The 17,376-nt window shown below is 40.7% G+C and overlaps 1 protein-coding gene across 1 annotated transcript in view; it reads left to right on the top strand.

The window, feature by feature from the left end:
- smarcd2 (SWI/SNF related, matrix associated, actin dependent regulator of chromatin, subfamily d, member 2) overlaps positions 1 to 16,259 on the top strand; it is a 29,638-nt gene extending 13,379 nt beyond the window's left edge. Inside the window, exons 6-13 of the mRNA XM_061909508.1 lie at positions 795 to 890; positions 7,600 to 7,701; positions 7,807 to 7,968; positions 8,103 to 8,200; positions 8,287 to 8,422; positions 8,497 to 8,619; positions 15,405 to 15,506; positions 15,587 to 16,259. Of these exons, the coding sequence (XP_061765492.1) occupies positions 795 to 890; positions 7,600 to 7,701; positions 7,807 to 7,968; positions 8,103 to 8,200; positions 8,287 to 8,422; positions 8,497 to 8,619; positions 15,405 to 15,506; positions 15,587 to 15,640 (873 nt within the window). The 3' untranslated portion in view covers positions 15,641 to 16,259. The remainder of the gene's footprint in view (positions 1 to 794; positions 891 to 7,599; positions 7,702 to 7,806; positions 7,969 to 8,102; positions 8,201 to 8,286; positions 8,423 to 8,496; positions 8,620 to 15,404; positions 15,507 to 15,586) is intronic.
- Positions 16,260 to 17,376: the final 1,117 nt, after the last annotated feature.

Raw genomic sequence — 17,376 nt, forward strand, 5'->3', positions numbered from 1 at the left:
TGGGTGTAATTTAGATTGGAGTGAAATGTGAGCTGTTTACTGATATGTCAGTTCGGGTTTGCGCTGCTGACGGCCGTGGGACCAAGCCAGTGTGAAATGCAGGCACTGTCATTAAGTGTAATTATGATTTTGTAAAATGTAAGCTATTCTCTGATAGGCCCTTTGTTTATTATGCAAGTAATATGTTGTAACACATGGGTTGATTTTGGTTAAACAATAAAACCACTTAAAAACAAATCCTTCTGACTTTGGAAGTAAACACAGTATATTGGACTCTCCCTTAATGTTCACAAGTATTTTCAGGCTGTATTGTTGCGCTTCTTCTCGGTCACTTTAGCTGCGGTTGGCTCCAACCACACAGCCAGATGTGTGTTCACACCACTCCCCACTCCGCCCCGCAACTGCTGACACGCAGGCTCTCGCGCCCGTTTGAAGACGGGAATTGAAACCACAGGCCGTTACATACCGCAGGGCTGACATGCCTCTCCTCCCTCCATCAATCCCAGCACCACTGCTGGTGTCATCTGAGGCCACATGAAGGCAATGTTCAGACATGTGTGAGACTGCTTCTTTTTTTTTTTCTTCTTTTTTGCATGCGCTAACAGAGAGAGGGATGTTGGAGGAGAAGTGAAAAAGGTCATGTTGTGCAAACAGGGTTGGGGAGGGTGCGGGTGTGCAACCTCTTTTGCCGTGCGTCTACACTTTTGGGGTTTCTCCGCCCCTAACTTTGCTCAGCGCACAACAATGCGGCTGTTTGCTGTCTTCATGTTCTTTTTTGCACATTGTGTTCCCAGCCTGGCAAGCAGAAGAGGAAGTTCTCATCCTTTTTTAAGAGCCTGGTCATCGAGCTCGATAAGGAGCTTTATGGACCTGACAACCACTTGGTAGAGGTATGACTTCAGTTCACAAGCATTTGTTTTTTATTTAAATTACACTTTTAGACCCGGGAGTCAAACATGTGCAGAGCAGCGCTGCGTTACCAGAATTCCGCTGTAATCATGAAGCTTTTTTGGAACAGGATTTGTTTGACATTGTTCAGGGTCAGTGCTACAGAGAGAGCGCTCTTGCATCAGTCCAACACTTTGATTATGACACACAGACAAGGTTAAGCCAGCCCTTTTACAAATTTTTTCTGTCCTATTTTTAATTTTAAAACTTACTTCCTTTGTTCCCGTAGAGCGCATCCAGGTTGTTTAAGGACATTAGTACCTCTGTTTTCCTTAGTAATCCTACAAAACGTTGGGCGTATGCAAACTAACATACACTAAAATATTGAATATCATTTTAATGCTGCATTGTCGGGGTTTCAAAGAAATGCTTGATTTCACGGTGTCATTTGCATTTCAACATTTTTAAAGGCCTACTGAAATGAGATTTTCTTATTTAAACGGGGATAGCAGGTCCATTCTATTTGTCATACTTGATCATTTTGGGATATTGCCATATTTTTGCTGAAAGGATTTAGTATAGAACATCGACGATAAAGTTCGCAACTTTTGGTCGCGAATAAAAAAGCCTTGCCTGTATCGGAAGTAGCAGACGATGTGCGCGTGACGTCACTGGTTGTAGAGCTCCTCACATCCGCACATTGTTTACAATCATGGCCACCAGCAGCTAGAGCGATTCGGACCGGGAAAGCAACAATTTCCCCAATAATTTGAGCTAGGATGAAAGATTCGTGGATGAGGATATTGAGAGTGAAGGACTAGAAGAAAAAAAAAAAGACGAGGGCAGTGGGAGAGATTCAGATGTTATTAGACACATTTACTAGGATAATTCTGGAAAATCCCTTATCTGCTCATTGTGTTACTAGTGTTTTAGTGAGATTATATAATCATACCTGAAAGTCGGAGGGGTGTGGTGACCGCCAGTGTCTCTGAGGGAAGCCACGGCGTAGCCAAGAAAGTCGCAGCTGCCTCTTTGACAGCTGCAGGAGGAACGACACAAGCTCTGCTCATGTCTATGGTAAGAGACGACTTATTACCACCATTTTCTCACCGAAACCTGCCGGTTGACATGTGGTAGAGAACCATGTTCGCTTGACTGCTCTGTTCCATATTAAAGCTTCACCGTCATCTTTAGGGAATGTAAACAAAAAACACCGGCTGTGTTTGTGTTGCTACAGCCGGCTGCAATACATCGCTTTCCACCAACATCTTTCTTCTTTGTAGTCTCCATTATTAATTGAACAAATTGCAAAAGATTCAGCAACACAGATGTCCACAATACTATGTAATTATGCGATAAAAATACTTTTAGCCGTGATCTGTGCTGGAAGAACATGTCCGCTACAACCGGTGATGTAACGCGCACGCGTCATCATACGCGCGTCATCCTTCCGCAATGTTTTCAACAGGATACTTAGCGGGAAATTAAAATTCGCAAATTAGTAAACTAAACCGGCCGTTTTGGCATGTGTTGCAATATTAAGAGTTCTTCATTGATATATAAACTATCAAACTGCGTGGTCGGTAGTAGTGGGTTTCAGTAGGCCTTTAAATGCGTAGGACATTCACTGTGCCAATCAATCTATTGTTATTATACAGTAGATACATTCATTCAAATGTTAAGAACGATGGCGGCTAAAAAAGAAAGTAAATGCCTATTTTTGACGCTGAAAGGCTCTAATATGCCTCTCATAAATTGTTTTACACATGAAGAAACTATTACATGTATGCAGTATTATACTGACAAAATGTGCTGTTACACAATATCACGTCTAGTCAAAGCATCTTCCTGCTGAAATGTTGAGTGAATTAATTTGTAAGATAGTGCCCTCTGTTGGATTCATAGCTGCAGTACTGTTTTTTTTTTTTTTCTGAGCTGATAGTGCCAACAAAACACTTTTTATTTGAGTTACTATAGTGACAAACAGTAGAAAATTGATGGATAGATGGATGAAGAAAGAAATGTACAATAAAAAACCGGAGAAAAGTAATCCTCCGGTAGGCGAGGAGCTACTGTACTTTATGTGGCAAAAACTCCTACGTAAAATGTTTTACACACACATCACTTAATTATTATTTTTTCTTTAAATATATGATATCGATCCAATATCAGGGGAAAAAAACGGGTATCGGATCTAAATTCTCCGATACAAGCATTATTGCAGCGTGATTACTTGTGCAAAACTGGACAGCCAAGTAACATCTAAATGTTAGCCAATAAGCACACAAGGTTGGTCTTTTCTTGTATTTTGTAAAGTCATATAGAAAAGATAAACATGGTAGGCTATAGGCTACTAGGAGATAGCAGCTACAGAACAGCTAAGCACACCATAGCACACAAGCTAGACATACATACTGTAATAAGTGTCTTTAATTGAACAAAATATTGGAGTCTAAAAAGGTTTTTAATTTGTCAATTTTAAGATGTATTGTATTGTTGGCTACTGTGTGTCAAAAAATTCAATTAACAAATTTTTTTTTTTGTTATTTTTTTTAAAAGAATGAAAAAAAAAGTCATTATGAACAAGTAAATAAATAAATGGGTTGTACTTATAGCGCTTTTCTACCTTCAATGTACTCAAAGCGCTTTTACACTACTTCCACATTTACCCATTCACACACACATTCACACACTAAATGAGGGATTTGCCATTCAAGGCGCTAACCAGCACCCATCAGGAGCAAGGGTGAAGTGTCTTGATCAAAGAAGAAACGGACGTGACGAGGTTGGTACTAGGTGGGGATTGAACCAGGGACCCTTGGGTTGCGCACGGCCGCTCTTCCACTGCGCCACGCCGTATCCAATAACTATTATTTGAACATACAATGTCTTCAAGGCAGAAACATATTCGAAAGTATTAGTGTAAACCTCTGCGATGAGGTGGCGACTTGTCCAGGGTGTACCCCGCCTTCTGCCCGATTGTAGCTGAGATAGGCACCAGCGCCCCCCGCGACCCCAAAAAGGGAATAAGCGGTAGAAATGGATGGATGAATGGATGGATAGTGTAAACCTACAGTTAGGTTGAATTTCCTGCTGGGCATTTCTGTCTGTCGCACCTCCTCCAATGCCCATCAGTCAGCTGCAGAGTCATCAGCCAGGAACCACCAATCCTCAATATTTTCCCCCTTTCATTATGGAACGTCACCTGGTAGTGGGTGGATGCAGTTGATAGATCTTACCCCTGCTGCTTTTCTGGAGTTAGATGCATGTGTCTTTACTTTTCAGCCAGAGCCAAAAGCTGCCCCTTTTCCACCTTCTCTGACGTTTTTTTTTTGTGCTCTCTTAATCTTCCCTCCGGTCACTACTGCGTCCCTCAATAGATGTGTGGTTGACATTCTGACAAAGCCTCAGCATCAAACCTCAACTGGGCCGATGGTAGTCTTCCAGCCAGCCTCTCTGGACTCTGCGACCAACTGTGCGTATTTGGCCTTCTTCCATTTGAATGCAGCCTTAATTCCTTCCTCATGTGGAATTGTCAATTTTATGAGGTGTACCAACTTTGCGTTAATGGACCAAACAACAATGTCGGGACAAAAAGATGTCGTAGGGATCTCTGTAGGAAACTGAAGTTGACTGCCGAGGTCAACCTTCATGTCCCACCCACGATCAGGGGAAGGAGTTTTAGTGTTTCCCTTGTTCTGGTGTATCTGTTTTTCCCACCTTCCATGACAACAAGTCACTGGTGGTGACTTCTTCTTGTCTTGGCTACACTTTTCCAGCACTATGGGTAGTTTCCTCAGGACCTGGTCGTCACACCATCAGCCCCCCAAAGACCGTGCAATCTTTCACCCTGACAGGATGGAGGCTTGCATTCCGGGTCTTGTAAAGGTAACATTACTCGTTTCTAAACCACTGGTGGAAGTTGCGAGGGCAGGGGTGTCATAGGTTGGCTGAATAAGGAAGATAAGGCTTAACTGTGGAATTTTCCATAGTTCTGACCAGCTGATGTTCCAGTTGGTGTCTCCCTCCCAGATTGTTCAGCATTCTTGTTGGTGCTGGGACACAGCTTTGATCTTATAACGCTCCTCCGTCTTTGTCACCACCATCTGCTTTTGACCAGAAGCGAGGCGTATGGCCCATCCCAGTCCTGCTTTTCCTAACTGGAACTGTGCCAACAATCTTTCAGTGTTGCACCCCAGCGATGGCGAGATTGAGCTTTCCACTCTTGGCCTGAAGAAACCTTGGTGTTTGTGTTCCCTACTGATTGATCAGCGGACTGTCTCAAATCGAGAACCTGCCTGTTTTTTTCTTTAATGTGGCCCAATATGATTTGTTGTTTCAGAAAGGCACCCTGGCAGACCAAGCTACTTTCTGATGAGTTAGTTGGCTTTTCTATCCATCTTAATTGCGTTGCATGAGGGGATCTTGCTCATTTTCAGCGGGCGGACTTGGCTTTGTTAGATCCTTGCCTAACTATTCGCTCACTACTTCACTATAGTTCTCCCAGTTGTTTGTCTGACAATTCGTACTGTACTGCCTTCCCAGGCTTTTGATAGTTTGTGTGGACAAAAGTGGGTCCACATTTGCGGTCCCTTCCGAGGTTTGTCATTATTCTCATTGGGTTGAGTTTTTTCTTGCCCTGATGTGGGATCAGAGCCGAGGATGTTGTGGTTTGTGCAGGCCTTTTAGGCATTTGTGATTAAGGGCTATGTAAATAAACTTTGATTGATTGATGGGATGAGGTGTTTCCTATGCTGTTCTCATTAGGTACCATAGAAGATTTTGTACATTGGGGAAGTTCTTATAGAGCTTGTATGGGACTTCATTGGAACCGGGTGCTGAAGAGAACCTTGCCTTCTTAACAACTTGCCTGACTTCGCTAAGCTCGGGGGGCGTTGTGTTAAATTCTGCTGTTGGTAGTGCAGGCTGGGGCATGTACCCTTGAGTACCTAAGGAGGTGTACCTTAGTGGATTACTGTTCTGCCTTGTGACATGCTGTTGCATTTGATCTTTGGTGACATTGACCTTTTCCAAATTTATTTTTCTTCGAGCAAATGTCTGGCATGCTTAAAAGGATCCTTAAGAAGTTGGTTCTCTCCTTCCGTTTTCCACGGTTGCGGCTGCGTTTAGCACTATGAAGCTTGGCTCAGCTTTGCTGGACCTCCTCTCAAAGGACTTTCAAAACTTTTGTTCTCTCTTTTGTTCCGTTGCCTTTCTCCGGATCTTGTAGAGTTGTCAGTGCCTTTTCACAAGCTGGATGGTCTCTATTTCTATTTTTTTCTACTGTCTCTGAGCAGTCCTCATTTTCTGAATAGCTTTGCCGGACCTTTACAGGTTTGGTATATTAAGTGTCCAAACAAGTTAAACTTGGTTTCAACGCCTCCTTACAATGATTCCTCCAGTGTCCCTGTTAAGTAGGTGTCCAAGTTGTCCTATACCTCTGTTTTGTTTAACTTTGGCCATTTGATCTTGAGCTTTCCAGTTGGCTTCTTGGTCTCTACTCGTGGCTCTGTTATGTGTGAGATGGTGGGAACTGGGTCTTGGCGCTCGCATAGGTATGGGTTCCTCCTCCACCAGGGGGCCTTCATCATCTGTGCCTTTTAATGCATTTAGCCACATTGGTTCCTTCAGCTCTGTAGTTTTTGACCCGGCTTTTGGTCCCTCTTGTCGTCACCTGCTGGAGTGGTGCAAGGTTGCTAACGGCCTTTCTGACTACAGTTTGATTTCCCCTGGTGGATTCTTAACTCCCTAAACATGGTCACTTTTTTCCATCCACATGCTCACTTTCTGAGGATCTTTTCCTCGTTTACTGGAGTTCTGGTGTGCTTGTTGTCCTTTTTCCATTGCTGTCGTTACCGTGTGATTTGTCCTACTAGTCCCAGTAATCTATGTTTCTTCCAACTCATTTTTGAACATGTTATATATACAGAGATACTGGAAAAATGTGATCTATTATATCGTAATTTTATGCATGTTCCAAATTAACCTAAACAATGAACCAGTATCCAGTAACAAATATGTTCATATAATTCAACTTACTGCGTCTTGAGCTTGACTTAATCAATTATTGTGAACACTGGGTGAATCAAAAAACTAATTAAGTGAAGTGAAGTGAATTATATTTATATAGCGCTTTTCTCAAGTGACTCAAAGCGCTTTACATATTTACCCAATATCTAAGTTACATTTAAAGCAGTGTGGGTGGCACTGGGAGCAAGTGGGTAAAGTGTCTTGCCCAAGGACACAACGGCAGTAACTAGGATGGCACAAGCGGGAATCGAACCTGCAACCCTCAAGTTGCTGACACGGCCACTCTACCAACCGAGCTATGCCGCCCCATTAATTACCACTCCATTTCAACGTAAAGACAGCATAAATCCATTCCGGACAGTTGATTTTAAATAGGTTAGTGTTTTTTTTATACCTGCTATTGTATTTTGCTTTATTAATTTCATTTGAAGTTAAATTGAAAATAAATGACAAAATGTCTTTGCGATTTGATATTTGACAATAAAGTATCGGTCAAACTTTTGAATACACTTTTCCATGTTATTGAATAAGAAGGTTAATAAAGCTGCTACTTTGTAGATAAGTTGTTTATTGGATCATTTTGTATTGATCGCAGACACTTTTTTCTAAATTGCTCTATGTATTTATTGAATGTTAGTAAAAATTAAAATAATTCTGGTTCTCTTTATTTTAATTTGACAGTGGCACAGAATGCCCACCACCCAGGAGACGGACGGTTTCCAGGTGAAACGACCCGGTGACGTGAACGTAAAATGCACCCTGCTGCTCATGCTCGATCACCAGGTGTGTGTGTGTGTGTGTGTGTGTGTGTGTGCGTGCGTACGTCCGTGGTTTCTTTTGTCATTTATCATTTAAAAAATGTAAAAAAAAACATTGTTTCTGGCACAGCCTCCGCAGTACAAACTGGATCTGCGACTTGCTCGTTTGCTTGGCGTACACACACAGACGCGGGCCAGCATCATGCAGGCTCTTTGGCTCTACATCAAGAACAACAAGCTACAAGATAGTCACGAGAAGGAGTACATCAATTGCAATCGGTATTTCAGACAGGTAGGACTACACTATCTGACAAAAGGTAGTACCAGTCATATTTCAGCAACCCGCTTGAGAAGAAAATTGTTTGTTATTGGTACATCACATTCCATTTTTTTTACCAATGAATTGAACTGCTTTACACTCAACAGATCTTCATCTGCTCTCGCATGAGGTTTTCTGAAATCCCCATGAAGCTGGCCGGGCTTCTCCAGCACCCTGACCCCATTGTTATTAATCACTTGATCAGGTAGCATTGTTTATATTTTGTAGATGTTAACCCTCTTTTTCTTTGATGGCACCCCTTTTCATTTGTGTGTGTCTGTCTTTGAGCAGTGTGGACCCTAATGACCAGAAGAAGACGGCGTGCTATGACATTGATGTGGAAGTGGATGACCCTCTGAAGGCCCAAATGAGCAACTTCTTGTCCTCCACCACAAACCAGCAGGAAATCGCCTCACTGGAGATGAAGGTTTGCTCCTATTTTGCTTCACAAACAAGAACGTTTGGTATTCATGTTCCGCTTTGACACTGAATGGGCTGCAGATACACGAGACGATTGAGTACATCAACCAGCTGAAGACGGAGAGAGACTTTATGTTGAGCTTCAGCAACAATCCTCAGGACTTCATCCAGGACTGGCTCAAGTCTCAGTGCAGAGATCTGAAGGTAAGCGTTCATGACATTAAGGATTTTTTTATTACACTACGGGCTTGAATAACTCTGATCCAAATACCACGCGCTAACCAGCGTGTGGAAAAAATAAAATAGTGTGTAGTATGAGTGGGTGTGTTGTGTGTGATTTACTAATACTGCATGTGCAATTGAAAAGTGGTGCTGACTGCCTTATTTAAAAGAGGATTTAGCACGCATAGAGGGCTTTTACCTCGGAGATATTTGATTATTTTCTGCACATTCATGTTATTGGGCTTTTTTTATATTTTGTAGATGTGTTGAACCAGCAGCAAACATCTATAATCTGTAACACCTTTTCTGAATCGCAACAGGATTCTCGTCTGTCCATCGTCTTTCTGTGCAGCGCCAGCACTTACCCTGCTGTCGTGTGTGGAATGGTCAGTTTGCATGTTCTTCTGACACGTGCTAAATAAAACAGCAATTTGTGGTCACAAAATTTTCTCCTAGTACTGTCGGCGTTTTAATGATCAGCATAGAATTGCATATTAATGAACACAGAGACGCAAAAAGGATGCCTCATCCTGCTCACTTAACAGAAGCAATTCACTTTGCACAAGTTTAGTTAATCAGCTTTGCATGTGCTATTAGGTTTGCACGTGTTTTAGTACATGCAATCCTTTAATAAATCCTGCCCCACATCTTGCCAAGGGAGTATAGCCATGATAAGATAATTTTGTGTAGTCATTGGACACCAAGGCTATTTGCCTGGGGGCCTAATGTAGCCCTGGAATGACACCATACAGGCCCCCGAGTTCAGTTGTGAGACAAACACTTTTGCAGAAATTAGTAAAAAGTGTTTCTGGTCTGTAACCGAGCGCCCCATAGTAGGGGCAGTAATGACAATCTTAAATAAACAGAAGAAGTCTGGATGTAAAGTCATAAGAGAAGTTTCTTAAGCCCAAATTGTATGACTAAAGTGGTGAAGCTGTAATTTCATTTGTACTTTAATTGTATTCACAGTTTAGTTGAGAAACATATTTATTATTAAATTAGTTTATTCATTTTAGTACAGGGCAGCACGTTGGCAGAGGGGTTAGTGCATCTATCTCACAATACGAAAGTCCTGAGACAACTGTGTGTGTGTGTGTGTGTGTGTGTGTGTGTGTATATATATATATATATATATATATTAGGGGCGGGCAAATTAATGCGTTAATTCCGCGTTAACTCATCAATCTATTAACGCCGACAATTATTTTATCGCACATTTGCGTATGTTGTTTACATGCTTTTATTTTGTTAACGCCTTTTCTTAACAAGATGGCGTCGCCCGGAAAAGCTTCGGCGTCGAGGGGCTCTTGGTAAAGATGGAACATTTGGCAAAAATACCGGACAATTCTGCAAATGTCATGGCTGGCTTACAGCGTGGTCACTCCGGGATCACTTACGACCGCCAGACAATTCTGAATGTGGATAGATCGGGCCGTTTTGGACTGAATGACGCGTGCTTGCTAGACCGGCTAGCTAGCATGGGAATACTTTGCCGGCTAGATCCAGCGGCCTGTGAAGCAGCGGAGTATATGTGTTGTCTGTCTATTTATCAATAATGCAGACGAGGCGTGTTGGCTGAGTTCTTAACGTTTGCTTTCAGAGCGTGCATATCACAACATACAAGATGCTGTCATGGCGACACAACCTATACCGGGCTACCGCGCATGCTTGTCACTCCTGTTGCATGCTGGGTAGGGTAGTTCTTTGTTTCCCTGGCTCATAACGTCACAATATAGTACCATGTATATGATGCGTTCAGTTTATCAAAGCACAAGCAAACAATCGGAAAATTCCCATCATATCAATTCCTAGATATGGTCATAATTATTTTAAGTGCACTACGCAGAATAAACACAACATTATTAATATTGCTACTACGGATAATTTGATCAAAAATTCCCTAAAACAGCCCACTACCTATAATATAGGTTTTTTAAACATAAGATGCCTGATAAAAAAAATGTTTCTGCTGTTACCTCAGAAATTACCTGTTCAGATGTTATGATTGTGGCTCAGAGATTTGTATGTAGATTATATTTATTTTCCATAACAAACAGGATGACTTATATACCCTGGCAGTGGCAATAAGCTTAAATGTTTGTATTTACATTTTTTGAGTTGATTTTCATAAAATATGCTATTTAACTGCTACTGTTTAACAAGGACTGATTTAAATTGTGTTTGCACAACAAATGTTTTAGCGCTTTTGTTCATGTGGGAGAATATTCCAATAAAGGTGCACTACACACTACTTTTGAATTCATTATTGGGCTTTGCGTATACAATGCAGTTAATCGCGATTAATCAGAGAAATAGTGCGATTAACTTTGATTAAAAATTGTAATCGTTGCCCAGCCCTAATATATATATATATATATATATATATACATATATATATATATATATATATATATATATATATATACATATATATATATATATATATATATATATATATATATATATATATATATATATATATACATATATATATATATATATATATATATATATATATATATCCATCCATCCATCTATCATCTTCCGCTTATCCGAGGTCGGGTCGCGGGGGCAACAGCCTAAGCAGGGAAACCCAGACTTCCCTCTCCCCAGCCACTTCGTCTAGCTCTTCCCGGGGGATCCCGAGGCGTTCCCAGGCCAGCCGGGAGACATAGTCTTCCCAACGTGTCCTGCATCTTCCCCGTGGCCTCCTACCGGTTGGACGTGCCCTAAACACCTCCCTAGGGAGGCGTTCGGGTGGCATCCTGACTAGATGCCCGAACCACCTCATCTGGCTCCTCTCGATGTGAAGGAGCAGCGGCTTTACTTTGAGTTCCTCCCGGATGGCAGAGCTTCTCACCCTATCTCTAAGGGAGAGCCCCGCCACACGGCGGAGGAAACTCATTTCGGCCGCTTGTACCCGTGATCTTATCCTTTCGGTCATGACCCAAAGCTCATGACCATAGGTGAGGATGGGAACGTAGATCGACCGGTAGATTGAGAGCTTTGCCTTCCGACTCAGCTCCTTCTTCACCACAACGGATCGGTACAACGTCCGCATTACTGAAGACGCCGCACCGATCCGCCTGTCGATCTCACGATCCACTCTTCCCTCACTCGTGAACAAGACTCCTAGGTACTTGAACTCCTCCACTTGGGGCAGGGTCTCCTCCCCAACCCGGAGATGGCATTCCACCCTTTTCCGGGCGAGAACCATGGACTCGGATTTGGAGGTGCTGATTCTCATTCCGGTCGCTTCACACTCGGCTGCGAACCGATCCAGCGAGAGCTGAAGATCCCGGTCAGATGAAGCCATCAGGACCACATCATCTGCAAAAAGCAGAGACCTAATCCTGCGGTTACCAAACCGGAACCCCCTCAACGCCTTGACTGCGCCTAGAAATTCTGTCCATAAAAGTTATGAACAGAATCGGTGACAAAGGACAGCCTTGGCGAAGTCCAACCCTCACTGGAAATGTGTTCGACTTACTGCCGGCCATGCGGACCAAGCTCTGGCACTGATCGTACAGGGAGCGGACCGCCACAATAAGACAGTCCAATACCCCATACTCTCTGAGCACTCCCCACAGGACCTCCCGAGGGACACGGTCGAATGCCTTCTCCAAGTCCACAAAGCACATGTAGACTGGTTGGGCAAACTCCCATGCACCCTCAAGAACCCTGCCGAGAGTATAGAGCTGGTCCACAGTTCCATGACCAGGACGAAAACCACACTGTTCCTCCTGAATCCGAGGTTCGACTATCCGGCGTAGCCTCCTTTCCAGTACACCTGAATAAACCTTACCGGGAAGGCTGAGGAGTGTGATCCCACGATATATATATATATTTTTTTTTTTTTTTTTTTTATATATATACAGTATAAATATATTAGGGGTGGGCAAATTAATGCGTTAATTACGAGTTAATTTATCACTCTATTAACGCCGACAATTATTTTAATCCACATTTGCGTATGTTGTTTACATGCTTTTATTTTGTTGACGCCTTTTCTTATAAAGATGGCGGCGCCCGGACGGGCTTCGGCGTGGAGGGGCTCTTGCTAATATATATATATATATATATATATATATATATATATATATATATATATTAGGGCTGGGCAACGATTAAAAATTGTAATCGAAGTTAATCGCACTATTTCTCCGATTAATCGCGATTAACTGCATTGTATACGCAAAGCTCAATAATGAATTCAAAAGTAGTGTGTAGTGCACCTTTATTGGAATATTCTCCCACATGAACAAAAGCGCCAAAACATTTGTTGTCCAAACACAATTTAAATCAGTCCTTGTTAAACGGTAGCAGTTAAATAGCATATTTTATGAAAATCAACTCAAAAAATGTAAATACAAACATTTAAGCTTATTGCCACTGCCAGGGTATTTAAGTTATCCTGTTTGTTATGGAAAATAAATATAATCTACATACAAATCTCTGAGCCACAATCATAACATCTGAACAGGCAATTTCTGAGGTAACAGCAGAAACATTTTTTTTATCAGGGATCTTATGTTTAAAAAACCTATATTATAGGTAGTGGGCTGTTTTAGGGAATTTTTGATCAAATTATCCGTAGTAGCAATATTAATAATGTTGTGTTTATTCTGCGTAGTGCACTTAAAATAATTATGACCATATCTAGGAATTGATATGATGGGAATTTTCCGATTGTTTGCTTGGTGCTTTGATAAACTGAACGCATATACATGGTACTATATTGTGATGTTATGAGCCAGGGAAAAAAAGAACTACCCTACCCAGCATGCAACAGGAGTGACGAGCATGCGCGGTAGTCCGGTATAGGTTGTGTCGCCATGACGGCATCTTGTATGTTGTGATATGCACGCTCTGAAAACAAACGTTAAGAACTCAGCCAACACGCCTCGTCTGCATTATTGATAAATAGACAGACAACACATATACTCCGCTGCTTCACAGGCCGCTGGATGTAGCCGGCAAAGTATTCCCATGCTAGCTAGCCGGTCTAGCAAGCACGCGTCATTCAGTCCAAAACGGCCCGATCTATCCACATTCAGAATTGTCTGGCGGTCGTAAGTGATCCCGGAGTGACCACGCTGTAAGCCAGCCATGACATTTGCAGAATTGTCCGGTATTTTTGTTAAATGTTCCATCTTTACCAAGAGCCCCTCGACGCCGAAGTACATCCGGGAGATGCCATCTTGTTAAGAAAAGGCGTTAACAAAATAAAAGCATGTAAACAACATACGCAAATGTGCGATAAAATAATTGTCGGCGTTAATAGATTGATGAGTTAATGTGTAATTAAAGCATTAATTTGCCCACCCCTAATATATATATATATATATATATATATATATATATATATATATATATATATATATATATATATATATATATATATATATATATATACCATTAATCCCGGGCTTGTACAATAAAAAACGGAGAAAAGTAATACGCCACTCTCGGGATCTTTCTGAGTGGAGTTTGCATGTTCTCCCCGTGACCTCCAGGTACTCCGGCTTCCTATCACCTCCAAAGACATGCACTTGGGGATAGGTTGATTGGCAACACTAAATGTGTGAATGTGAGTGTGAATGTTGTCTGTTTACCTGTGTTGGCCGTGCGATGGGTGGCGACTTGTTTAGGGTGTACACCCCTTCGGCCCGAATGCAGCTGAGATAGGCTCCAGCGACCCCAAAAGGGACAAGCGGTAGGAAATGGATGGATGGCATTTTAATACAACATTTTTTATTTTTTGGGGTAGTTCTTATGTTTCTAATCAGCCTGACCTAAGCCTAATGTTTATGTTTTAAATGAATAATAATAATAATAATAATAGTCTTTGTGAGTAACACATGGTTTCACATCATTTGACACGATTGCACATTTTAATTAGATTAGGTATATTTGAATACAATTAATATCAAGAGTAAGATTGCTAATTTAGTGTTAATATTTAAGTGGGCCTTGGATCCCTCTGTAGTGAAAAAAAAGTTTGGTCTTGAGGTCAAAAAGGTTAAGGTCCCCTGGTATATAGGTACTTGATCACTGTAAACAGACTGACAATCCTTGCATTGACATTTTAACATTGCTAGCATACATACTGTAGAACACTGTGGTCAGATCTTTCTCTTGTTTTACATCAACAGTTTTGGCTAAAATTTCCTGTCATAATGTAAGTGTGAATTATATTATTCACTGTTTTATCCCTTTTACTGTTGTTATTTTCTTACACTTAACTTAGGGTATGTTAATGCACTATATAAATAAAGTTTAACTTGACTGGATTTACATAACTCAAGCGTTCCTCAATGTTCTCCTTTTTGGAAGTTATACTCTTTTGTAATTCGATTTACGTAACCAAGTTATTACTACTTTTTTGATGCGGTCTGTAGTCATTTGTTCAACTTATTTGTTTAAACCAGTGGTGTTCCTCAAGGTTCAATTTTAGGTCCTCTCTTTTTCATCATTTGAGCTATTCAATTGGTGGCCTGCGAGTTCAGTTCTAAAAAAAAATTAATGTGATGAACTTACATTTTTGCCGCAGATTCTTAAAAACACCAGAGTTTTGTCATAGAGCTGATCTTTGACTAGCTTTATTGCAGATGGACCATTATTGTCTAAATAGCTGGTACAAGTGAGGAGCAAGGTCATTGTGCCATTGTGGTTGTTGCATGAGTGCACAGGGGAGCTGCGGTTCATTGATGCACACTGTGATATTCTGTATTTCCTTAACCATATTATGATTCCCCCTCTGTTAGTTGATGACAGATGTAACAGGGAATCCAGAGGAGGAGAGGAGGACAGAGTTCTACCAGGCGCCATGGATGCCAGAGGCAGTGAGCAGATACGTCTACTCCAAAGTATGTAAACATGGAGAAGCAAATGCACTCTTTTGACTTTTTCTGAGAGCACGAATGACTGATTTAAGATTCCCTTGCAGGTGCAGCAGAGGAGACATGAGTTGGAAGAGGTTCTAGGAATCCGACTGACCTAAAGACCACCTGCAGTCCGTTTACACACACATTCCTATTCTAGCTTCTAAATGCAAATATCCTATACCAAAGTGATCTTTATATTCTTTTTGTGTCCTGTATTGAGCCTGTTAAGCAATATGTTGTGAATATGGTACGATGTATTTAATGTTGGTGCTGGCTGGGTGTCTCTTGCAATTACCAGCACTCTTCATTTGTAAGTGTCTGGTGATATATGCAGTATAATTATAAAACATGTACTTTTGCTATGTGAAAATACTTTCTGCACACTTCGAAGCCATACAACGGAATATATCATTCCAAAATATTTAGGTTAGTGGGGCAGGGTCGCGCGGTAGGAAATGGATGGATATTATATCAGTTTGTAGAAAACTATACAAAAGATTCAGGGGGAAATTGCGTAAGTCTTTTTTTGTTTTTGACTTTTTTACCTACGAATTGTTTACATGTTATATAATGTGTTTGAAAATCTGTTGCAAGGAGCTTAATTATTTTAAACATTCCATATTTGCCAAATTGTTTGGTGCAGAAGGCACATAGGATTTGATTGATGCTGCTTTTTGCATGATATCTTTGTTAAATTGTGTGTATTTTATACAATAAACATACTTAAAAATGCTATATTATTGTTGTTGTTTTTTTAACAACACCTAACGCAAATGCACATACGTTTTCATGCTTTTTGTGAATGGCACAGTAGGTGAGCCTATGCATTATGCATGTTTGGACTCGCCTCCAGTGAGCAGTTTATACCGGTTTGACTGGTCTTGCTGGGCGTCCCACGTATTGTATTCGGATTACTCTCCTTTACCATGAATGGATTAACGTGGACCCCGACTTAAACAAGTTGAAAGACTTATTCGAGTTTTACCATTTACTGGTCAATTGGACGGAATATGTACTGTACTGTGCGATCTACTAATAAAAGTTTCAATCAATCAAAACTCTTCAAAGAATCACGAAATACATGAGCACACTCTGTTGACATAATTTGTAACCCTAGACCTGTCCAAAATTAAACATCGCTACTTAATTTATTTGATAATCGTTAGTAAATAAAACTATTTTTTAACGGATTGATCATGGTAGGAGTCAGTAACAGTTGTCAGTATAAATGTAACCACTAGAACAGGTGTCACCAACGCGGTGCCCGCGGGCACCAGGTAGCCCGTAAGGAGCAGATGAGTAGCCTGCTGGCCTGTTCTAAAAATAGCTCAAATAGCAGCACTTACCAGTGAGCTGCCTCTATTTTTTAAATTGAATTTATTTACTAGCAAGCTGGTCTCGCTTAGCTTGACATTTTTAATTCTAAGAGAGACAAAAATCAAATAGAATGTGAAAATCCAAGAAAATATTTTAAAGACTTGGTCCTCACTTGTTTAAATAAATGTATTTATTTTTTTTACTTTGCTTCTCATAACTTTCAGAAAGACAATTTTAGAAAAAAAATACAACCTTAAAAATGATTTTAGGATTTTTAAACACATATACCTTTTTACCTTTTAAATTCCTTCCTCTTCTTTCCTAAAAATTTAATTCAATGTTCAAGTAAATTTTTTTTTTTTTTTATTGTAAAGAATAATAAATACATTTTAATTCAAATCTTCATTTTAGCTTCTGTTTTTTCAACGAAGAATATTTGTGAAATATTTCTTTAAATTTATGATTAAAAAAAAATATTCTGGCAAATCTATAAAATCTGTAGAACCAAATTTAAATCTTGTTTTAAAGTCTTTTG

Source organism: Nerophis ophidion, linkage group LG08, assembly GCF_033978795.1.
Source record: "Nerophis ophidion isolate RoL-2023_Sa linkage group LG08, RoL_Noph_v1.0, whole genome shotgun sequence".
Classification (NCBI taxonomy): domain Eukaryota; kingdom Metazoa; phylum Chordata; class Actinopteri; order Syngnathiformes; family Syngnathidae; genus Nerophis; species Nerophis ophidion.